At 45.3% G+C, this 24,711-nt stretch overlaps 1 protein-coding gene across 6 annotated transcripts in view; it reads right to left on the reverse strand.

Moving 5' to 3' along the window:
* ANKRD44 (ankyrin repeat domain 44) overlaps window positions 1-24,711 on the reverse strand; it is a 229,537-nt gene that overhangs the window by 70,661 nt on the left and 134,165 nt on the right. For 3 of the 6 annotated variants that reach the window (XM_059702637.1, XM_059702635.1, XM_059702634.1), the window contains exons 6-12: window positions 24,152-24,239; window positions 21,466-21,608; window positions 19,339-19,551; window positions 14,795-14,873; window positions 7,881-7,995; window positions 2,340-2,422; window positions 1,129-1,192 (exon numbers count right to left, since the gene is read on the reverse strand). In XM_059702637.1, the coding sequence (XP_059558620.1) occupies window positions 1,129-1,192; window positions 2,340-2,422; window positions 7,881-7,995; window positions 14,795-14,873; window positions 19,339-19,551; window positions 21,466-21,608; window positions 24,152-24,239 (785 nt within the window). Of the gene's footprint in view, window positions 1-1,128; window positions 1,247-2,339; window positions 2,423-7,880; window positions 7,996-14,794; window positions 14,874-19,338; window positions 19,552-21,465; window positions 21,609-24,151; window positions 24,240-24,711 lie in introns of all 6 variants that reach the window. The other 3 variants (XM_059702636.1, XM_059702633.1, XM_059702632.1) reach the window with 1 other exon arrangement.

Genomic DNA, 24,711 nt, shown 5'->3' on the forward strand with positions numbered 1-24,711 from the left:
TAGTGTGGTGAAGGCCTGGGGTGGGGGAAGGCGGGGGCTAGAAGGGGTCAACGGGGAAGAAAGGGGACATATGCAATACTTTCAATAATCAAGATTTTTAAATAAAAATAATAATACAAAATTATGGATATAAGACTAGATTTCAGATTTCAGAAGGAGACCACGCAAATAAGGGGCCCTATAGCTTCAGTCAACCCACTTCTAATATACAGGCAAAAGGAGAGGAGTTGTTGGTTCTCAAGGATTAGGAAATTGATTAAAAACCAACATCTTGCCCTAACCGGTTTGGCTCAGTGGATAGAGCGTCGGCCTGCGGACTAAAAGGTCCCAGGTTTGATTCCGGTCAAGGGGATGTACCTGGGTTGTGGGCACATCCCCAGTTTGGGGTGTGCAGGAGGCAGCTGATCGATGTTTCTCTCTCATCGATGTTTCTAACTCTCTATCCCTCTCCCTTCCTCTCTGTAAAAAAAATCAATAAAACATATTTTAAAAAAAGAAAAAAGAACCAACATCTTACCCAAACAAAGCCATCTGAGAAAGGCCAGGTTTGGCTGACGTGTGGTCACACATCAAAATATACTGATGAGAGCCTTACTCTAACCACTGATATCAAAAAGAGTATATCTGGTGAAAAATTATCTTTACAATAGAAAAAAAGGCAAGGGTTAAACTTCTTTCTTATCCTTTGGGTTTTCTTAAGCGTTGTTCACATTTAACTGCTACAAAGACTTAAAAATAAGGACAAAAGTGTCTGTAAATGAACTCAATCTTGGATTCCCTCGATCAAATCATTTTCTTTCAGTGTAGGGAGTACCAAGGATATGCATATTCTATAGGGTAAACATCTATAATTAAAAAAAAAAAACGGAAAGGAAAGAAAATGAGGAGAAAGAGAGAATAAAACCAAAGAAAAACTATTTCTAGATGAGCTGGGCTAAAATTTTTCCCCGGAAGGACAATAACGCAAGTAAATCTGGAAATGCAACCCAGCGATACTCGGTGCTGGTAGAAACAGCTCTGACCCAGGTCACTAAGGAGACGGCCTTTGAGTGGCAGGCCACCGGCGTCCAGTGAGAGGCATTCGTCCTTAAGAAAAGGAAGTCACGGCTGAAACTGCTCACTACTCACCCTCCTGCAGCAGCGGCATGAAGGCACGTTCTTCCGAATTTATCTGGGGTGTCTATTTCAAAGCCTGCAGACAGCACGTGCTCATTACTACACAAGGACACTATGCTATACTTTTGTCCTAGTTAAACCACAAGAAACATTGCAGAGACAGAAAAATCAGTTAGTAGAAAAACCAGAATGCAAAGCAACTGTAGTCAGAAAGAGGTTGGCATGGAAACAAACCAATGGGAAACCGCTCAAGCGTGGCAATTTTATAGGAAGAACCGGGAAGTCAAGAAGAATTTATTTTCACATTCAGCTCTGGGTGAGCCACAGCCCCGTATTTCAACCCCAGGATAGACACTGATGGAAACCCATGGGAGGCAAGGAGGGCGATAGCTGGGCGGACAGGACACACGGAGAAAACACGGAAGGTACAGGAGGGATCCCAACATGCCGGCATAGAGTTTCTTAACGTGTCATCAGCTGCCACTCGGTCTGAGGTTTGGGAAACGTGCTCTCATGCAGGGATGCTTTTTAGACATGCCAAAAGCAGTGGGAGCAGGATCCACCACAGGTAAAGTACTTAAAGGGGTCAAATGCTTCTGGAATATCTGCTGAATTAATTCATAAACAATCTTTGCCTTGCAGATCTCCATGGCCTTTGAATACATGGAGGTTGGCAGAAGCAGTGAGAAGAAAGATTAGCAAGGCTCCAAACCAGAAGGGATTTCTTGGTTCCTAATAGGCCCACATTAAAAATAACTAAAGAAATAAAAATGAGACCTAATTGGAGGGGCTCAGCCACGGTGATTTTTCAGAGCCCACGGAGTGGAAAGGTCATATGACATTTTCTACTGTCAAAAAAAAATGGGGGCAGGGTGGAGATTTGGCCGCTTTCCTTTGCTGAAAAGTATTAAATGCTAAGCTACCATTTTAAGCTTGAAAGAAGTTTTCTCCATTTATGACAAACGCGCTGTGAGCTGTGGCCACTGCCGCCTGTCTCTGACTCTGGATCCCCCAAGCTCTAACTTAATAAACAGACAAAACTCTCATTCAGGGACAGCAATGGTGACATTCCAGCAGCGGCAATGCCCAGGTTTTCTGGGAGCTGCCCAGAGCAGGTGATGCATGAATGACATGAAGCACAGGCAGCTCTGAGCAGACACGGGAAGCCACGTGGCTCACTCAGGACACATCCAGCCTCCTCGCTGGCGATGGAGGTAACTCACCCGACGACAACAGCTTCCGGCAGCAGTCGGAGTGAGCGTTCAGGGCAGCTAAGTGTAAGGGGAACATGCTATGGATCCCACACCTGAGGAGGAAAGAAACAGAGCAGCTCACGGGAACAGCTCTCAGGGTCCATGCAGAGGACAATGACCTTTCTAGGTGTTCTCTGCGCAAAGTCAAGCCCACACACCTGGCTCCGGGACTCTTGGCTGAAATAGTAGTGCAATTCTTCCACTCGAGAAGTATGATGCACTCATTTTCTACCTTAAAGTAATAAAGTCCTGGACCTAAATCAGAAGTAAAAGCCCCTAATAATGTGAAGAAAATGTTTCACATAAACATTATATGACTCTTTACATTTAAAATTAACTTCCTTTTCTTTTTTCTTTCAGGTTAGCAATTTTATATCTCATTAATTCATTCATTCATTCATCTGTTCAACACTTTCTAAGTATGAGACACTATAGTAAGTGCTAGAGCAGTGGTTCTCAACCTTCCTAATGCCGCGACCCTTTCCTCATGTTGTGGTGGCCCCCAACCATAAAATTATTTTCATTGCTACTTCATAACTGTAATTTTGCTACTGTTATGAATCGTCATGTAAATATCTGATATGCAGGATGTATTTTCATTGTTACAAATTGAACATAATTAAAGCATAGTGATTAATCACAAAAACAATATGTAATTATATATGTGTTTTCCGATGGTCTTAGGCGACCCCTGTGAAAGGGTTGTTTGACCCCCAAAGGGGTCGCGACCCACAGGTTGAGAACCGCTGTGCTAGAGCTAAGACAAACTCTCAACTTCGAATGCAACCTGCTTTATTCCTTGAATTAATAAGCAAATATTTAGCTTTAGCCAGTTTGGCTCAGTAGATAGAGCATTAATTAGCCTGTGGACTGAAGGGTCCCAGGATCAATTCCGGTCAAGGGCACATGCCAGGGTTGCAGGCTCCATCCCCAGTGAGGGGCGTGCACGAGGCAGCGATCAATGATTCTCCCTCATCATTGATGTTTCTATCTCTCTCTCCCTTTCCCTTCCTCTCTGAAATCAATAAAAAGAAAAATAAACAAATAGTTATTATTGACCTACCATGTACCAAGCACTTCACTAAAAGTTAATAATGGCTGTATTCTTGAAAATACCATTTTCGGTGAGAATAAAAACTGTTTGCCTTTTGCAGGTAAAACTCCATCTTCCTAATAGGCCTTTATCCTGCTCACGAGCCCACATCAGGATCCAGCCACAGAAGCGCCGCTGGGAGTAACAAACCTGATCTGGCGTCTATTTCAAAAACCTAGCAGACGTTCCCTGACCATGTTCCAGAAAGAATCTGTAAAGCACTCTCAGACAGATTCTCCCACCACAGCACAGTCCCCGGGATGCGCCCCTGGGGGACAGGCAGCTTCAGACGGCAGCGCCTTCTGCCTCCAGGTTAAATCCTCCTCCTCCCATCACCTCTCCTCGAACCAGGACCCCAGCCGTGTGCTGAGCTGTAGTTCACAGTGAACAGCATCATGGGGAAGATCCTGTGCACTTACAAGCACTGATATTGTGAGTGATCGTTGCTCATTACATCTCATTTTACTCAAATAGTAGATTTCAGACTTTGGAAGCCCTCTGCATAGCACAAGCGAGGGCATCTATTTACACTGTGGGTACATTACCTAAGATTCCTCTCTGGGACTAGTGGCCTGTTTTCAGATTCTATGCATCATAAAAGACACGATTTGAATTTGGTTAAGTGTTGGATACAGGAGCTTCATGTGCTATCTCAAAAGTTATTCTGATGTGTGTGGATGTGTGAACGTATATCCGTATTCACAGATCTCTCATGGTATTCAGAGTGTCTGCGAAATCGGAGTCTGCCAGCAACGAGCCCCCTCTCTGTCCATGAACGCTTCTCTCTATTGATGAGTGTTTTTGCTCGGCCTTCCCTCCGTCCCTTTCTTTTCCCTACATGGAGATTTGCAGCCCAGGGTCTATAATAGCTGGCATCCATCAAGGCATGCAATTTGCCCGTCGTCCGGGCAGCGTCATGCGCAGGAGCACTGCTTGTAATTGCCTCTCTCATCGTTTACAAAAAAACTCTGCAAAGCAATTGCATCAGCGACAACCTGGATGCTCACAGAGAGGAAGAACGCGTTGGAGGAGGGGAGAGCTTCCTGTCTGTGCTGCTGTTTCTATTGCTCCCTCGTGATGCCAGTGAGACACGGCAATTTCTTCTCCTGGATGGCATGTTTTAAAAGCTTCTAACTACATGGAACTGTCAGCTATGAGGTTTTAGCTAACAGTTTAATTTATTTTGGGCAGTTGAGGCAAAAATATATGATTAAATATCTCTGGACATTTCCAAGAGGAAGATGGGTAGAATATTTTCTAGGGTGGTTTTAAGTTCCTGAAGAAACATGAAATCCGGGATTGGATTGCTCAAGATTTCTTTGAGACTTCTTCATTTTATATACATATATAAATATGTTAAGATTTTATATTATATACTATATTCATGATATATTTATATATATAACACAATGTATATGTGTACAATATATAATGTATTATGTATCTTCTATAATATTAGGATTTATTTTATAAAGAAACTCAAAGATATATATTTATATAAAATAATACAAGCAAATGAATTGATGAAAATAGCATCAAACTCTATAAGAAAACATAAAAAGTGTAAGTGATAACATGATAGCAACAGGATTGCTTAATAGGATTATATTTTATAATCTTAATGATCAATATTTCCAATCAACCATACCACTTACCACCACTGTCTTTAGATAATTCATTCCACTCTACATTAGCTAAATTACCTCTCTCTTTTTTTGCTGTTACTTATAAACCTGAAAAGATAAGGGAGGGAGAACTACTCCTAAAATGTCTAGCAAAAATACTGTTTGGTTTATGTTTTTTATTCCATAGTTAATAAAAAGTCACTACCTCAGTGTAGGTTTCGAAAGCATTAATTTGGACTCAAGTTCTACTGGCATTTGAACTTGAATATGCTGCTATGGTTCAAATAGGAAAACTAAATATTAGGCCGACATTGGAAAGAACATAAAAGTAGAATTCAGAATCTCTGAATCACTTCAGAAATGATTCGTGCATTTCAAAATAAAATTCCTCCTTTACTGCTATTCAACAAGCCTGCTCATAAAGGAAGGACTGTAAAACCTTTAGCAGAAAATGAGGAGTCGACTGTCTTAGAGGTCAAATAAGAAGGACCACTCTTACATCATCAGGCCGACATCCAGGAAGGCCAATCACTGAGGGTGTCAGCTAACACCAAACTTAACAATGTGTACGTGGCAGGAAAGAGGAGACCAATTCCAGCTAAATGGCTCCATTTATTTGACCAGACATAAAATTAATGGAACGCATTTGTATTAGCTATTTCTAATTCAGCTGTAAGCTGGCGTCTCCTACCCAGTTACTTCAGGATAAATGAGGCCAGAACAATTTGCAGACAGCTCTCCAGAATGAGCAAAGGACTTCTGCACCATTGGAATATCAATTCTTTCAAGTGTTCGCCTTGGCATCAGAGAGACATGGCTATCCCTCCCACATCTAGTCTTTTCTAGAACCTTCCCTTAGTCGGGGGTGGGGAACGGGGCCCGCAAAATCATTTGGTCTGGTCCCGCCAAGGCAACTGCAGAAGGGACTCGAAATTCAATAAATCTAGGAGCTTTTTTCATAGCAACATGAATCTATATTAAGTGAATTATAGTGAGCAAATGATGTCAGAAATACCCAAATGCGGTTAAGGGAGGCGACGGGGTCAGAAACTTTGAGTTTGAGTTTAGTCTTGCTATTTGCTGGCTGTTTGGTCTTCAGCAAGGACAAAGCAGTTCTCTCATCCAAAAAATAAAGATGATGGCGTCGCTCTTTCTTACCTCTCTGAGCTCTAGAGCATGGTCTGAAGTTGGACTCAGGGCTCGTGTCCCTTTATGGGGTGTCAGAGCCCTTTGGTTTTCTTCTCTAACTTTTTTGGGTTTGGGGCGCTTATCTCTAGGGTTTTCATTTCTCTTCCTCCTGACCAACTGTGCTCACTTCTTTTTCTGTCTTAACTGCAGCAGCATTCGGGATATCGCCAAGCAGGTAACTGTTCTGAAACCCACCCCACCTCCCCAGGCCATTTATATTTGGCTCATGCTCAAGCAAGGCTTTTTATCCTATTGTACAAAACTGTCAAGTAAAATAAGATTCCTAACAATACGCTGCCCTCATATTGTTCTGCCCCTGAAAATTGTTATTGTTACCCACGGTCTCTGTGATCAAGGCTACACTCTTGATTCAAGTATCTAAGGCCCTCTGTAATCTGGTTCTACTACATATTACTAACAAATAATAGTTAACATTTAAGGATAGCTTATTTTGTGATAGGCACAAATTACATGGATTATCTTGTTTCATAACCTTAGCAGATGTATGTATATAATCCATACAGCTCTTAACCTATTCCAGAGAGCTTTACTAGTAATTAAGTCCTTTCATCCTTATAAACAAACCAATGGGTAAGTACTATTATTACTCCCACTTTTCAAATGAAGCAACCAAAGCACAGAGAGATTGAGCAATGGGCTCAAGGCCACACAGCTCACAAGCAAAGCAGCTTGGCCGGGAGCCTGGGCAGTGACAGCCTGGGCCCCGCCTGGGACATGGCGCTGCCTCTGGGCAGAGCATGGCATCCCCACACACACTCTTTGAGCCCAAACTCTTCCCAGAACTGTACCCTTTTCATCTTTTGTTCCTGCGTTCCTCTCCGCTTGGGGTCTGCCACCCTCTGTCTACCTAAACCTCATTGCCTGAAGGCTGTTCTGAGCAGCTGGCCACACGGGCACTCTCCCCTTCCTGTCCACACTCTAGGGCATACTGTCTACACCAAACAGCCTGCCACCTACGTGCTGCTTCATTTGGAACTTCATTATATGCTAACTTGCATGGTTCTTTGTCTTGGGCAGGCCTTGGGCCTCCAACACAGTCATGACCTCCTTGAAGGTACCAACCATTAACTTCTGAAATTCCCCACAGCGCCTGGCCTTGTGCCAGCTGGTCCAGATGCCCTATACATCCTTGTTTGAAGTGAAGTGTGAAATGAGGTCAGCTCCCCCTCCCTATGTAGCACATTTACTCAATTGGACCCTATAATACATAATTAAGATTAAGCAAGCATCCTGAATAAATTCTAAATTTGCCCACATATGATTCATTTTCCCTGCTGAACTGACATGGAACATGGGAGAGAACAGCAGAGTATTACAATGCAAAGTTAGGAAGGAAGCTCAAGTCTCCTTAATTAAAACCACTGGAATAGGCCTCTTATTGATGTGGCTGAAAAAATTAATTTGGTTCTTCCTTACATCTGTCATTAAAAGTCACTTAATTTCATTCAAATTTAATTTGTCCTTAGCATAACGGTACAGATCCACCTGAAGCTGGATAAACGGGCCTATCTACCGCACGGCAGAACCCCTTTGGCAGTATTCCCACGTGTGGCAATCATTCCACCGCATTTGGCAGTCACCTACTTGGCTGTGTCCGCTCCGCTGGTGATTAGGGTGTTAATCAAAAGCTCGTGGCCGTATCTTGCAGCCACATGGAGAGGAGTGTTGCCATCCTTATCCACGCAGTCGATTTCTCCTCCTGGAAAAGATTTTTTAACACAGGAGATAACGTAAGGACCCGGGCTCATCTGATGCTACCTTCCCGCCAGTCACTCGTGGTGACCGGATGTTGATTTCTTCCCTACTCTGTGCATCTCTCCCCCGAAGTAGAGGAAGACTTTTCCATCTGAAGGAGGGGGATTAGCAAAGCTGCATGGAGGGAGGTCTGTTAGAAATGCTTCTAAAAAAGCTTTCCATATTGTCATATGAGGGCCTAACATCTTACAATCAGATCCCTGCTCTGAATGGACAATATAATCAAATCCTATTCAATGTAATTCTGAAGACATACTCATTTTCTACTGTACCTGCTGAAGTAAAGATCTATGTAGGCCTTATACTAAAGCTAAAGAACCAAGGCGAATAGAGAGTCCAGGAAAATATTTTATGTAGTTTGGTTGTCTAATTTAAAATATGATGAGTAAAATAAGTAAAAGCATGAACTGAACTGAAAATATATTTTTAAACACTATCACATTCATCATCTGCAGTCCATAATAATATAGTATTTCCTTTGTATTTTGTCTTTTTCCCCAACTTTTTCTTTTACTACATTTCTTTTTCCGCTTTTTATATACGTGTATGTCAATATGATTAGCCTGTTTTTTCATGCATTTGAGGAACCACTTAAAAATCAGTTAGACATGTGACATTTCACCACTAAGAACAAAGACACGTTCCTACACATCCATAATTCCATCATTATACCCAAGAAATTTAACATTGATATAATTTTATGTAATAAACAGCGCATGTTCCAATTTCTCCAATTATACCGAAAATGTGCTTAAGAGCGATTTTTTAAAATTCCAGGATCCGATCTAAAATTCTGACAGCATTTGGTTGTCCTGCCTCTTTATTTTCCTTTAATCTACAAAAATCTTCTTGCCTTTTATTTATTTTTAGTCTCTCGTGTCACTGATACTTTGGGAGGCCAAGCCAGGTGTCCGTAGAGTGTTGCATTCTGGAATGGCCTGATGATTTCCTTATTACTAGATTCAGGCTACACACTGTGTCAAGAACACCCCCGAGTTGATGCGCATCCCCCCCTCCATCTCCTCAGCAGACACGTAAGGTCAAGTTACTCCGTTACTGGATGGCGCATCTGAGAAAGTTCTAAAAATGGATGCATGCACAACAACGTACTTAGTGCATGTTTCAAAAGTCACAGTTCGATTTGTACAAAGCCCCACTCTCACTTCTATCCCTTCCACTTCATCCTCAACCACATCCTGTAGAAGTCACCTGCGCTGGTTTGGGTTTATGTTTCCTGTGTTTCTCCGCAAAAATAAGCACCAGGCTCTTTCACACGCGGCTCTTTTCCTTTTCACTTAATACCTCCTGGAATTCACCTCTAGAGACCACTTCTTGGGGATCTTCCTTGTCTCCGTACAGCTTTCGGGTTTCCATTGCCCGGATGTACCCGTTCACTGCCCCCGTCTCGTATGGATGAGCATTTAGGTTGTAAATATTATTCTTGCTATTATCAAGAACGCTGTAGTGAATAACCTATGGCTTCGTATTTGTTGGGTATATCATCCGGGTACATTCCTAGAAAGGGGATTTCTAGGTGACAGGGTAAAAGAAAGTGTGGTTTTGTTAGATTTGCTAAATTTGCCTCGTTAGGCCCTATGCAATTTTGCAATTTCTGCAGCAAGGTATGTGTGCCTTTACCCCACAGCCTTGTCAAGCTATGAGTACGGTCATGTGATGGGTGAGAACTGGCAGCTCAGTGTAGTTTTCACTTGACTTTCTCTTATCAGGAAAGTTGAGCATCTAGTCATATATTGAAGAACCATTTGTTTAGCTTTTCCTATGAACTATTTGTCATTGCCTTTTGCCCATTTTTCTAAGTGTGTGTGTGTGTGTGTGTGTGTGTGTGTGTGTGTGTAAGGGGGTTCTTTTATCCCTTGATTTTCAGGGCTCTTAAAATATTTAAGAGATTAGCCATTTATCAGTAATACATGTTGCAAACATTTCCCCCCTGGAATTTCATTTGTCTTTGGTGTGTCACCCTAAAAAATATTTTTGTAATGTACCAATCTTTCATTGTACTTAGATTTTAAGTTGTAGTTAGAAAGGCTTTACCCACATCCTGGCAATAAAGAAATCAACGTGAAAATATCTGCACATCAAATCTTTCTAACTGTGGTACAGTACTTATTTTTAAAAACCAGTTATTCATATCAACTATAATCATTTCTGTAAAAATAAAAGTAATGATTATATATCTTTATACTGTGCATACATATACATTCTTAAATACAGAGAAAAATCTGGAAGTGTCACCAAACTGTCAATAGGAATTCTTGGGATGGCGGTGGGGAGACATATTGGTGAATATCATGGGCAATCTTGTGATTTAACTTTGACAATGAGCATGTCCTAATTTTATAATCAGTTAAAATAAGAAAATAAAATTAGATAGGATCTTCTAGGGACTTAACAGATTGTTTACTATGATCCAAATTTAGAAGCATCCAACTTAGACCAATCATTTTTATGACATGATGTAATCTTGGGGACAGGCAGCCAGCTGGTCTCCATGGATACCTCAGAGCAATCCTGGTACATGTACTTGTCTAAGAACGGCCTACCGAGGTCGGCCTGGAAGGTCTACTCCTGGAGCTGGTCGGGGAGATGAGGGGGGCAGGCCCCCAGACTGCAGAGAAACCTCACCCTGAACACACACTGAGCCACTCAGGTCCTTCACAGCCAAGAGCCGGCAAACCTTTCTCAACAAACGTGAGAGCTGCACGTTTACCAGCCTCAACGATGCCAAAAACTGGGTAGAAGAAAGGAGAGTGAAACATATTGAAAAGGGCGGAAAAGAGAGGCCGAGTCGATAAAGTTTCCTCCAGTTGTTGTGCTATCATTTAATAAGTCCATTTAAAACTGTAAAAACATAGATACTTCCACGCACGCTTTTATGGTCATTTAAAATACAATTAAAAAATAAAATAAAGCGCATTTCAAGAAAACATAATTTGGGTAGTTGTTATCCAGAAATGTTTTATAATAAAATAGGTCCTCTAGATGAATGAATTTCCATTTTCCATTCACCCAAACCTTTCCATTTCTACCTGAAGACCTTTAAGATGTTCTTGGAATGCAAATTAAATGCCTTTGCTATTCATTTAAAGGTTGCAAGTTAAACACTGGTCATCTGTCCTGGATCGTTAGTGAGGAAAAAAAGTATCTGAGTTTAGAAGAATGCACTCGCGCACTCGTCTGAAGCTAGTTCCATCGCACACGCAAGGACGCTCAGCTCACCAAGTTGCCTCAGAAGAACAGTGAGCCAAAAGGTCAAAAACCTCACGATGACTCATCCTAGCCCAGCATTTGACTCTTGCTTTTCAAACTCTATGTATTTGTACAGCTTCCTGAAGAAAACAGCTGCTTTGAACTTTTGCAACCTACCGAGAGGCGTCTGAGCAGCTGCCTGGGGCCAGCGGCTGGACTCAGCGCCTCCTGATCCCCTGGTGGGTTTCGTTCAGGTCCTTCCCCCTCTGCCTGTGACGACAGAGCTTCAGACAGCAAACGGCGACTGAACAGCAGAGGCTGTCTTGCTAACCAACTAAAAAAATCAATGGCTGTCTTACCGAAGCTGGATAATTCTGGAAAAACAAAGTGATTATAAAGAAGAAATAACCCTGACTAGAGAGCAGAGAAATGCCATAGGAAGTCCAAGCCCAGAGTGACTGAACAGAACAACAAACACACACAGCATGCTCCTCGCAGCCTGCTTGCAGGTCCAGGAGCCAGCGCTGTCCCCACGTGGGCCGGCGCCCAGGCCCCCTGGCCCAGTGACCCCTCGGAGGCGCACACTGGCCCTGCGGGTGTGAGGGTGAGAGCCTCCGTACTTTCCCAGAAGGAAGCCAACCGACCGGAGGGAAGAACAGAGCTGCTTATTCTCCTCCCTGAGGACACTTTGTAAAAGGTCAAACGGGAGACTCGCAGTTCTCACGTGGGGGATGAACGCAAAGAATTCTCAGCTGGGAGGAGAATGAGATCGCCCTATCTCAGGGACAGCTCACTCCAAGTAAGCGACTTCTGGACTAAATATAATTCAAGTCAAAAACAACTTTAATGTCCTTGTTTATCCAGAAAACACGTAAGTATCGTGGTCAAAAATTCAGTCTCTGGCCCGGCCAGCGTGGCTCAGTAGTTGGGGTCAACCTATGAAGCAGGAGGTCACAGTTCAATTCCAGGTCAGGGCACATGCCCAGTGGGGGGCATGCAGGAGGCAGCCAATCAATGGCTCTCTCTCATTGATGTTTCTATCTCTTTCTCTCCCTCTCCCTTCTTCTCTGAAATCAATAAGAAAAAATATATAGTTTTTAAATTCAGTCTCTGATGTTAGACTGCCTCAGTTCCAACCTCTGTGCCTTCACGTACCTGCCAAATATCCCGGCAAAAGCCACGCCCTCTCTGCCTCAATCTCCCCATCTTTGAAATGGAGCTCTTCCTCATGGGGTGGTTGAAAGGATTTGTGTGCACATCTAAGCCAAGTGCCCAGCACAGTGTGAACACTAGACCAAAGGTAGCTTTGGAATTATATATAACTAGGCCCAGTGCACAAAATTTGTGCACTCGCTGAGTTCCCTTAACCCGGCCTCTGTCCTCTCGCAGTCCAGGAGCCCTCAGGGGATGTCTGACTGCCGGCTTAGGCCCGCTCCTCAGAGGGAGCGGGCCTAAGCCGGCAGTCAGACATCCTTAGTGCTGCTGCGGAGGCAGGAGAGGCTCCCGCCACCACTGCTGCGCTCGCCAGCTGTGAGCCCAGCTCAGGGCTTCTGGCTGAGCAGAGCTCCCCCTATGGGAGCACACTGACCACCAGGGGGCAGCTCCTGCATTGAGTGTCTGCCCCCTGGTGGTCAGTGTGCGTCATAGTGACTGGTTGTTCCACTGTTTGGTCGATTTGCATATTAGCCTTTTATTATATAGGATGGACTACAAATTCTAGCCCCTAAGTCCCCATCATTTGAGACCTCTGGACCCCATCCAACACACAAGCAAGATGGCAGGCCAGCCAAGAATGAGACAGGCTCTGAAACAAAGCTCCTTGGTCACAGAGGACAAGAGATGGGGTCTCTTTCAGGTCTCGTCCCAACTCAGACGTCTAGCAAGGATGTACAGAGAGGGCGTGGAAGTCTTCAGGTCCTCAGGGACGGCTTTGGAGAAGTCAACGCCGTGCCCCCGTGCCCCGCCCGCCGGGGGGACTGTTGTAAGCAACTAGCATAGCAGAGGGCAGGTGGGTCTGGCCAGGACTCAAAGGAGAAGGCCCGTACATCTGGCCCACAGGACGCTCGTGAGGAGGGCAGAGCTTACAAGGTGAGAAACTACTCTGTCTGGTCTGTTTGGTCACTGGTGCTTGAAGTATCTCTAACAGGGAACAAAGCTTTTATGACACAGAGCTAAGGCCCAGTTCATTTGAATTAATTTTTAAAAAATAAACTATACCAAATTTCTCCCTAGTTTTGTTTATATTTTTAAGGCGGGGACACTGCTTCTGAGAAATGCAGTGGGGCAAGGAAACTGATCAAAAGAGAGACACGAGGGTCCTGCCACCTCCCCTGTCCACGCCCAGCAGAATAAAACCGCCAGCGCGGTCCTCTCACTAGAGTGAATGTCCAAGGCCACGTATGTCAATTACAAAGAGCGAGTGTGTGCCGTTAATCTTCATTTTCCCTCCCCGGGCTCAGTGGGGACTGGTTAGGACGGCCTTTCCCCGACCGTCTCCCTGAAATGCTAGACATGTCCTTTGCTTTGCTGCAGGTATTCTGCTCTCTAAGCATCATTTCCCTGGCTGGTCTTCCGTCCAAATGTCAAACGACGGTTTGGTTTTACGACCTGAGTGCCTACGCTCTAACTCAGTGCCACGAATAATTCAAGTGCATGTCATCAAAGTCCTGACAGGTGAGAGAAAAACAGGTCCAAGAAAATTGATGCCAGAACTGCGAGCAGGAGAAATGTGGGTCAGCTAAAGATAGCCGAGGAGCTGCAGGATTCACCCGGAACGTGAGCTAAAATCTGGGCTAACCCCGTGGGGGGGGGGGGGGGTTGTGGTTTTGGTGTGTGTTTTTCAGTTGTCTCTAAGATTTGCTAAGATAACAGACTTGGGCTGTGAAGGTCAACCCACTCAGGTGCCGGCCTCCACCCACAATGTGAAGCGACCCTCCCAGGTACTCTGGCTGCGGAGCCAGCCCATTGGCTCACGTAGGCTGCTGCTGTAAGCCTGGGAGATTGCTTGATCATGTGACTTCCCAAGGTCTCTATCAAGCATGTGATTGGTAGGATTCTTCACATCACCTACTCACCTGCTTTTTTCCCGGGTCACCTCATCGCTAGCTACCTTTGCCCAAGCAGCCCAATGCGGTTCACCCTAGGGGACGATGGTGAATTCTGAAACTTGAAAATAGCTCCGACTTCCTGCTGGGAAATGTATAGTACTTATTTGTATCAGTTTTTGAGTAAAAGTGCAGGATCTTGAGCCTATGGAGGAATGTATGCTAGTATCATGTCTAGTTTCAGAACTCATATGCTCTTTGACTGACTGGGAACGGACTGTGAAACTTAGTGGCTTTATGTATGTCGTCCCGCCTGAGCTGGCTGGCACTGTGACGTCTGAGGAAGAGCTTTTAGCAGAGCACATCAAAGGAAACTGCAAATCCGAGCGCAATGAACTCTAAAACGGCATCTTTCACGTTCAGACGACTGACGGCCCATCTCATGGGACCAGAAAACTGTTCCAATAGGAGAGTGCGGAAGAGGCCTCTTACCGTTCTGAATGAGGGTCTGCGAGCGTGTGAACCTGCCGTGGACGGCTGTCATGTGCAGCGGGCTTTTGCCATCTTTACTCTGAAAAAGAAGGGAGAGAGAAACAGTGGACCAGGGGCATGGGTCCGAGACATCCCTACGGACACTGCTGGCGATGTCCTGACAATGTCCATTTAAATTTTTTTTAAGTATAATAAAAAAATGACAAGTGGCAAAAGATAATGTTGAAAGTGAGTGATAAAGTGTATGTTATACCTGAAGTTGCTGCATAACATCACATCATAAAGAAGCCGGGAGAAGTGAATATTTTAGAGAAGAAATGCAAAATGTCTAGTTATACTGACAGTTTTTAAACGACTCTGTTTCAAATGGAATAAATCCTCCAAAATGTTTTCATCTCCTGTAACCTACTAGTTGAAGGAAGTTTTCTCCAAGGACTTTTTTTTCTTTCCAACTTTTGTCTATAGTCCATGAAAAAAAAAGAAAAAAGACAAACGGTGTGTTACCTCGCTTGGCCCTGAGTGACCTGGCAAAGCCCAAACTGCTATAAATCACTGCAACTCTCAGGACGAACCTAGAATCCTCCACCATCCCTCCCTTCCAACTCCAGAGGAAAACTCTTCTGACTGCTGCAAAAGAGAAAGGCTGAATTCACATTATCAAGGCATGCCACTGTCCAGCCAACTGCCCCTTTACCCATCACCTGGAAACTGGTGTACTGAATTCATACACCTCTTCATTGTTCAAGATATAAGTGATGGGATTTCCTGACACAGGTTAAGCCAAAACATAAAAAGTGCACAGAATCTATATACTGATCATCATTACACCAAATACCCAAATCCCACACATTTAATTAAGAAATAGTCATTCATAGAATTTCTTAAAATAGTAACATCCCCCCCCCCCCAAATTATTAGTTATTTTAGACCAAAGGTATCCTCAACAGAATGCCTTCTTTCATTCAAGTATTGTAATAATAATAAAAATAATAATAAAAAACACACTATGTAATTTTATTTTTCTAAGTCTCAGGGAAAACACTTTTCTTAAGCCTGAGGTTAAAATATGTGGTTTCTAAAATGCAAGTTCATTTTAGTGATGCATCCCATATACTGTTCCTTTAAAATGGCTCTTGGTTTAAAAAATTCTACAGCGGGACACAAATCATTACTTAAAGAAGTGTTTCTCAGAGTGAACCGAGGACTGCCTGCGCCTGATCGTCGGGTTGCCTGTGATCAATGTGAATTCTGTGCCCAAACCCAGGCCTGCCCAGCCGGAATCGGGGCGACAGGAGCCCCACTTGTGTTCTGCAGAGCACCCTGCTTCCCACTGTGGGCTGGAACCGCTCGCAGAACCACAGGCTTGAACAGAGGAGTTGACGTCTGTTCCTCAGAAAGGAAGCAGGGAGCTACGCACAGCCTGGGCCACGGGAGGAGCGCATCAGAGTGGGAGCTGCCTGGCGGTGACAGTAGGACAAGCAGCAGCCATCAGAACAGTGAGGATATGTGGCCACCCCGACCACGCGTGCGCAGCCCAGGAGGCTCCCCAAAGCTCTCCGACTCCAGAGCCTGGGCCCTCTGTCGGAGGTGCAGCCAGTTTAAAGCACCAAACCCCTGGGAACCACTTGGGAATAAGGATTTAAAACACCCCCCCCAGCACCCCCCCCATAAAAACATGACAACAGTCCAAGACGCCTAGGGAGAGAACAGAAGTTGCAGACTGACATGAACTTGTCCCTAGGTGGCGCTATTTCTTTAAATTTTGCTCTAATATTGTCTCTCAAATTTACTATGAAAACATAACTAATTCATGATTCATTAAACACATAAAGCCATGGGTATTTCCGTGTTTAGATGGTATCTTTGTACATATTTAACTGAGCACTTTTCCACGCCTAGAGAACAGCTTAAAGCCTTCCCCGAGGCGTCCCCCCCCCCAATCTGGTGGTCACCAAGCAAACTGCGGCCAGTGAGCCGGAGCAGAAGCAATGGGCCTGCAGAGTGTCGTCTACCAAGAGGGTCCATTTCAGGGACAGCAGCGCCACACCCGCCTCCCCCTTGGCGTGTGTGTGCCTTTGGTAAAGGGACAAATAAATAGGCTGACCGACCAAGGTCAGAAAAACCCAAAGGACAACGTGATGGTCAGCGGTGATGCCCATTCAGGTTTATCCTTGTCGATCTTTTCCCGGGTTCGTCTACCACTGAGCCCAGGCCGTTGCTGACTGTCCTTTCCTCACAGGGAGATGGGTGGCAGGGGGACGGGGAGGTGACAGGAAGCATTACAAGTCACTTTAGGGCAGTTTTGTTCATATGGTATGAACTTCAAAAAGCCCTTGACCACCAATGAAGGTCAAAAGGACACTGCTTTGTAGCTTGCCTTTCAAGCTGGAACTCAGAGTCCTCGGGCTGTGAGGAGGGGCCCTGCCTGAGACATGGTACACATGGGGGCTGGCTGTGGCTGCTGATGTTCTGAGAACTTCCGAGATGAAAGACCCCTGCCTACTCGAAGGAGAGGTCATGCGCAGTTCCTGTTTATTCACAGCTTTGCTTTTCCAAATCTTATTCTTCATGTCTAGGCTCCCTCTGATTTCCAGATGCATTTTCCCATCAGATTGAGGACTCAGAAAATTTTATTTGGGGGATTTATTTCATTAAGCAAAAAAGCTCTTCTACTGGCTCAGAGTGCAGTCATAAATCATGAAGAAAAACGAATTGAGGATTAAGGATATTTTATGACAAATATGAATACTCTTTCGGGGCAGAATTCAGCACCATCTGAGGAAGATTGATCCTTGGCCTACGGGAGTTTCTCTCTTCTTGACCCTTTTCCTCAGAAATCTGTTCATTCTCTTCTTCCGCTCCTAATGCCGCCCTTCCTCATCCTCCAACTCCTCACAAAACCTTCCCTAAACACACAGACATTGTCCTCCTCGGGAACCTGCAGGCTTTGTGCTCTTTGTGGTATATATGCTGCCTCCCAGAGTCACCAGCTCAGTGTCCTACTAAAGGCCAATAGCGCCTCCAGAGCACAACACTGAGCGGGGGGGGGGGGGGGGGGGGGGGGGGGGGGCCAGATAGAGCCAGACACTCCCAAGGGCTTCCTAAGTCAATGGAAGAACCTTCGATGGACTGCTGTATGAACCTTTGATGGATTGCTGTATGAAGTATTATGTCTTATTTTATCACAAATAAACTAATATTACAAGGTCAAAGCCACGGTCAATCTAAGCAAAATGAGGGATTGTCAAATGCACGCAGGGCACATATCCTTCCTCCTCTTTCAATATTCTTGCCATTGCCCATGAAGACATTGCTTTTAGTGTTTTGTGAGGATGGAGGAAAACAAAGTGAACATGTGGGTGGGTATTGGCCATATTTCAATATGTGATTTCCCTCAAGCTTTAGAAAATCTAAACAAATACAAACTGTCTTGCAATCTACAAACACTTTCGAAAGCCAGGGAGCAACGTGGTAGAGAGAGATAACCACTTCAATTAGAAAGCTACCTCCAGAGTCAGACAGAATGGCTCCACGGAAATGTCAGATGATCTATGATCCCAGAAGCCATCTGGAATAGCAAAGGGGGACCCGAGAGAATGAGGAAACCAAGAGGATGTAGACAGAGTGGATGTAGGGAGATGGAGGGGAAAGGCTAGATTTAATTCAAAATCCCACTGGCATAGGTTTGAGAACACATAAACCCAAGTCTCGGGTTTTAAAAATGCTATTTCCTATATTCTACTGATGATTAGCAGTCCACAGGACAAGTTAATATTAAATCTAATAACTATGCCTCCAGGTCCGTTTTATGGGGAAGAGAAGGCTGCCATACACCGATACTCCATTCACAGCTGAAGCCAATGGGAACTGCCACTGTCAGGGACCTGGGAGCAGTAGGTGGGTGTGTCCTTCTAGCCCCGGGATAAGCACACTGAGTATCAGTCACATGTTTACTGAGGTGATTGCAAACCTTTGAATTAATTGAATGGAGGTTGGTGAAAAGAGAAACTTCATTTAATTTCACTAATTTTTCTTTCTTTGGAGGCTTTAAGGATGTCCCTCAGACACCAGGATGGCAATGTCCACAAGCCTAGGGACATCGAAGGTCTGGCCACCTGTTAGCCTCCCACCAGCACACTCTCCGACTTCAACCCCACACTCCCACACGACGACTCTCCCACACCTTGGGCTACAGTTCCTCGATCTCTTCAGTGCCCCCAAAGACCTTCCTCTTCCCTCCACTTAGGGCCTTGGATGGTCTCTGTTTACAAGATCTAGAACTCTGAAATTCTCTTCAGCTATTCTACTTTTCCGTTATGACCTGCTTTGCTTCACGAAGACTCTACACTCCCCTCCACTTCCTTCCTTTTCTCTAACTCTTTCTTTTTCCTTTTATAATTGATTTTAGAGGGAGGGAGGGAGGAAGGGAGGAGGAGAGAGGGAGCAGGAGAGGGAGAGAGGGAGGGAGAGAGAGAGAGAGAGAGAGAGAGAGAGAGAGAGAGAGAGAGAGAGAGAGAGAGAGACACTAAGAGTGCCATCCATACCTGGATGTTAACGTCCGCCCCGTTGTTGACTAACAGCTCCAGACACAAAGCACCGTGGGTGGAGGCAGCAGCAAAATGCAAAGGGGTGAAGCCACCGTTGTTGGGCTGGTTCACGTTGGCACCGTAGTCGGTCAGCTCGTTGACCACAGCGTCCTGCCCGTTGTGGCAGGCCAGGTGGAGCGCCGTGTTCCCATAGACGTTGATTTCATCGATCTGCAATGAGTGCGGGACAGGGGGTTAAAATCCCCGCAGCCAACTCACCCCATTTCCCACAAAAAAGCTAACGGCTGTGCCAGAGAAAGAAAACGTCCATCTGTCAACGTAATTGTTCAGCGCTTACTCCTGCCCCATCGTGGTCCTCCTGGACATGCTCGTCACCGAGGTAAAGAGCAGCAGAAAGGGGGTGTGACAGACAGTGAACTGGGGAGGAAGAGTGAGTGAAAGGTTTCAACTTGTGGACAGACAGTCGTGGGCTATGGAAGGGATTAACAAGTGAAGGGCAAAGCTGCCTGGAACGCCAGAGGAGAAGTGAATCAGGGGAGTGAGAAAGAAGCCTGGCTGGCTGGCGTGGCTCAGGGGTTGAGAGTCAACCTATGAACCAGGAGGTCACGGTTCGATTCCCAGTCAGGGCACATGCCCGGGTTGTGGGTTCGATCACTAATATGGGGTGTGTAGAAGGTAGCTAATCAATGATTCTCTCTCATCACTGATGTTTCTATCTCTCTCTCTCCCTCTCCTTCCTCTCTGAAATCAATAATAGTATTTTTAAAAAGAAGGAGAAAGAAGTCTGAAACTCACAGTGAACCCGAAGCAAAGGAGTGGGAGGTGCACAGGGAGGTGCTGTGGAGCTGGAGCTCAGAAGTCGGGCTCAGAAGCCACCCTGGGTGTGGCTGCCGCCTGACACCTCACAAGGCCGCATCCTATAGCAGGACCATGAAGCTGGCCTGGGTTAGGCCATGGCTCTGTCTTCCTGCCCCGATTGCTGGGTTTCACCCTCAGGGTCTCAGTTTTGCAACCTGGTTTTCCTTCCCTGCTCTGCTACCTGCAGGGGCTGGGCTGACCTCTTCAGCTCAGCACTGAACCCTTCTGCTGCTGTCCCTGCCACTCCCTCATTTCTGCTCATAAGCCACCAGGTAGAAGGCCAGATTCTGAAGGTGGGATGGGGAGTCCTAGCCAGTCTTTAAAATTGACTGGTTAATGTGTATTTTATACATATAAAACTATTTCACTATCTATTGTGACACAGAAAGTTAGTCTGTTTCTGGTTTTTCGGTAATTAGATGCCCCCATCGCCCTCCATCAGTTAGTTGCCCATTGAAACTCAAAGACAGGGTACTAGTAAGAAGGGTATTTTTCCTCTTGAATTAAAATGGAAACAGGATACAGTCCTGGACGGGTAGCTCAGTTGATTAGAGCATTTTCCTGATACGCCAAAGTTGTGGGTTCCATCCCCCGTCAGGGCACATACAAGGATTAACCAATCCTAAATAATAAAAGCCTAATATGCTAAGTGTCCGGTCATCTGGTAGGCCATTCAACCAATCAAAGCATAATATGCGAATGATATGCTAAAGGCACTCAACCGCTCACTATGACATGCACTGACCACCAGGGGGCAGACAGTCGACCGTTTGACCAGTTGCTATGATGTGTGCTGATGTGACCACCAGGAGGAAGATGCTCTGACCAGTAGGTTAGCTTGTTGCTGGGGTCTGGCTGATCAGGACTGAGCGAGACGGGCCGGACACACTCTGGAGCCCTCCCACAGTCCCACCCCAGCTGGCCAACCTCCCGCATCCAGGCCTGTGCCCTCTGGCAATCCAGGCTGAGGGGTTCCCCCACCCACCCGCCCCCCCCCAGTGCACAAATTTCGTGCACTGGGCCTCTAGTGCATAGATAAATGGGTAGAATAACCAATCAATGTTTTGATGATTTTTCTCTCTCTCCTCCTTCCTTCTCCAGCCCCTCCTCCCACTTTCCTTTTTCTCTCTCATAAATGAATAAATAAAAATAAAATGCAAGCAGGGTTTAATTTCAGAAAAGAAAACCCACAAATCCAGAGGATTTCACTTCAGAACAACAGAAAGCCCCCAAATACACGCGGGGTGGTGCATGGGGGTGGCTCACCTCCACCCCCAGATTGAGGAGATGTTTGACAACGTGGATCTGTCCGTTGGAGGCTGCGGCGTGCAGGGGGGTGTAGCCCTTCTTGTCCTTGCAGGTCGCTTCCGCGCCGTGGTCCATGAGCAGCGCCACCACGTCCAGGTGGCCTTCACAGAGCAAGCAGCAGAGACACCGTTAAGCTTTACGGGACGACGTGAGGACTCGTGCCCTCAGTGGCCCCTGTGAGCTCTCATCGCCGTCAGCATTTGGCTGAGCTCTTTATAAAAAGCTGGTTCATGGAAATACTTAACAAATATTTAGAGAGCACCTACTATGTGTCCGGCTTTATGTAAATGCTGGGGTGGGGAGAAATAGATGATTCCTATGGGAGCCTTTTCTGCAAGATCTAGTAGGAGAGATGCCTGTTCGTCAATAAATACTAAGTAAGAACAAGGTCCTGTAACGTGTTAGTATCACAACCTTCAAGCATTATGTTAAAATGAAAGCAATGCTTTTGAAACCAATTGCCATGCCTCACTGAAAGGCCCAACAGTGGCAATTTGGTTTGAAAAAAAACTAATGAAAGAAAAAAATCAATTAATCAGGATGACTCCAGATTAACTTTAAAATTATATGAAATTGCTGCTGTTTGACCATTTGTGTGTGTGTGTGTGTGTGTGTGTGTGTGTGTGTGTGTGTGTTTGGGGGTGGCACAGAAATAGCAATTTCATATGGTTTCACTTAAAAGTATTCTCGTGAATTATTGGCTAAACAGAAAATCCTAGTTTCAACCCCTGTTGGCATATTATCTAGAATATTTCTCTCTGTTCCCTATGTCACTACATATAATATGTTAAATGCTTTTGACCTTTATTTTGTGGCTGAAGATGGTTCGATGTTTCGGGGTCATCGCTGTAAACATGGTTGATAACTGAAGGGTAGATGAGTACTGTCTCATCTAAAATGTGTGTGTGTGTGTGTGTGTGTGTGTGTGTGTGTGTGTGAAAAGAGAGGGGTGTATGAGAGAGAGAGGTGTGTGCCTGAGTGTGGCAGAGAAAGAGATGTGTGTGTGTGTGTGTGTGTGTGAGAGAGAGAGAGAGAGAGAGAGAGAGAGAGAGAGAGAGAGAGAGAAAGAGAAAGAGAAAGAGAGAGAGTTTGGTCATGGCTTGTTTTATTAATATCTGACTCTTTTTCCCCAGGACTTGTATATAGAAAGACTAGTGGTGCTGTCTTTCGTCCTGGTTTGTCCTTTATTTCCTACAGATCATCAACTATGTATTTTCCTATTTGAATCCTGATGACACACATAATGACGACTTTACTTCCTCAAAGCAATTCTACACACATGCTCTAGCTGCACATCAGCAAGGAACAGACTGGAAGGCCCGGGTGTCTGAGTGCCATCCCACACCAGCCGACTGTGTGCTCTGCCTGAAGGTCGGCCTGGCAAACGCCCACCGGCTCCAGCCCCACAGGGCCATCCAATCCGCTCAGCCAACTCAGCTCACCTCATCTGCACATGACAGGCTCACAACGTCTTAGGGTTCTGGTGTCCAGGCCCAGAGACTCATTCAGACCCAAAAGCACATCTTTTATTTCATCCCTGCTCCAACCCACCTTCTTTTCTCCCCACAATTAATGTTGCTGTTTTTTTTACGAGATAAAAGGCCTGTATGCTTAAGAAGATTCAGAAAAGCCAAGTAGTATTAAAAGGAAACCAAAATCACCTACAATCACTAATCCCTGGAGATAATCAATGAACATTTCAGATTTTTTTAATGGGGTCATAGTATTCACACTGTGTTGTGATCTGTTTTCAGTTGGCACATCAGAGGACCCTCCTATGTTAATAAATACAACAGCGTCATCACCGCCGTTACTGCGCAGTGTCCGTTGTGTAGCTCTCCCATAATTTACCAACATCGTCTCTTGGGGGTGGGCCTTCAAGTGGGTTAGAACTTGGTGCCAATAGAATCTTGTCTGCTTTCTAATTGCAGGATGTTCTCCAATCAGAAACACAAGGGAAGGACCTCCATTTCCCACAGGACCACACCGAGAATAAACTCTATTCTTGGTCTATCTTTTGTCAGTGGTATTTGGGCCAACAGAAGTGAAAAGGAAAAACAGAGAAATGTACCTTCTCCCCCGCCCCACCTCCCCGGCCGAGCTGGCAGAAGCGAGGACTACAAGCCCCAGCTTCGCGGGACATGGAGAAACAGGACAATCCACAGTGACTCCAGCCACCTCAACCTACACAGCAGCCGGCGGGGGCGGGATGGTCTATCCATCCTTCCTTTCTGGTTCTGGATCTTTCAAAAATATTTATAAATAAAAAGACAAATGGCATTTACATCCTTGCTTTGCTAGCCAGGCCGCTTTCTCTGTAAACACCTTATCTTGCTTCCACAACAAGTTAAAAGAAGCACCATTTGTGCAGCTTTCCAATGCAGACTGAAGTGCACTCAGTGGGGTCCAGGCCATGATGCATGCCTCCTCCTCCCTGTGGGAGAAATAAATCTCTGGCAAAGCAACTGCCCAACTCGAGTGTTCGACGCCTGCCAGGAAAACAGACCAAATCTCAATCCAGCTGAATCCCAAGCGGAAAAAGAGGTCAGACTTGCCTGAGAAAGAACCTGTGTGGTCAGTGAGAGACCCCTGGCTTCCCTCATGAAGGTCACATGCACTTGCCTTCCATCCACGGACCACTTACCCATGTACGCTGCCCAGTGCAGGGCCCGCCGGTCCTTCTTGTCAAAGGCATTGATGTTCGCCCCTTTGGCCAGGAGTAGGTTGACCATCTGCAAGATAAGCCAAGAGTGAGGTCCCGTGTGCACTGTGGACGGGGGAGGGCCCCTCGCCGCCTGCAGGGGAACTGCGCCAAGTGGAAGGCCAGGCAGGTCAGAGATAAGAGTTCAAGCAGAGTTCAAACCCGGCAGCATGTGTATCAGGAGAAAAAAACTCAGGTGACGGCTACTTTTTCAATTCGCTGTGGCTCCAAATTTAAAAATGGATATAGCCTGGCCAGCGTGCCTCAGTGGTTGAGCGTTGACCTATGAACCAGGAGGTCACAGTTCCATTCCCAGTCAAGACACATGCCCAATCCCCAGTGTGGGGCATGCAGGAGGCAGCTGATCAATGATCTTCTCTTATCATTGATGTTTCTATCTCTCTCTCCCTTCCTCTCTGAAATCAATAAAAATATACTTAAAAATAGGTAAATAAAAATGGATATAAATGCCTGTGGTTTTGTGTACAAATATTATGACCACA

The sequence above is a fragment of the Myotis daubentonii genome, chromosome 7 (genome assembly GCF_963259705.1).
Source record: "Myotis daubentonii chromosome 7, mMyoDau2.1, whole genome shotgun sequence".
Lineage (NCBI taxonomy): Eukaryota > Metazoa > Chordata > Mammalia > Chiroptera > Vespertilionidae > Myotis > Myotis daubentonii.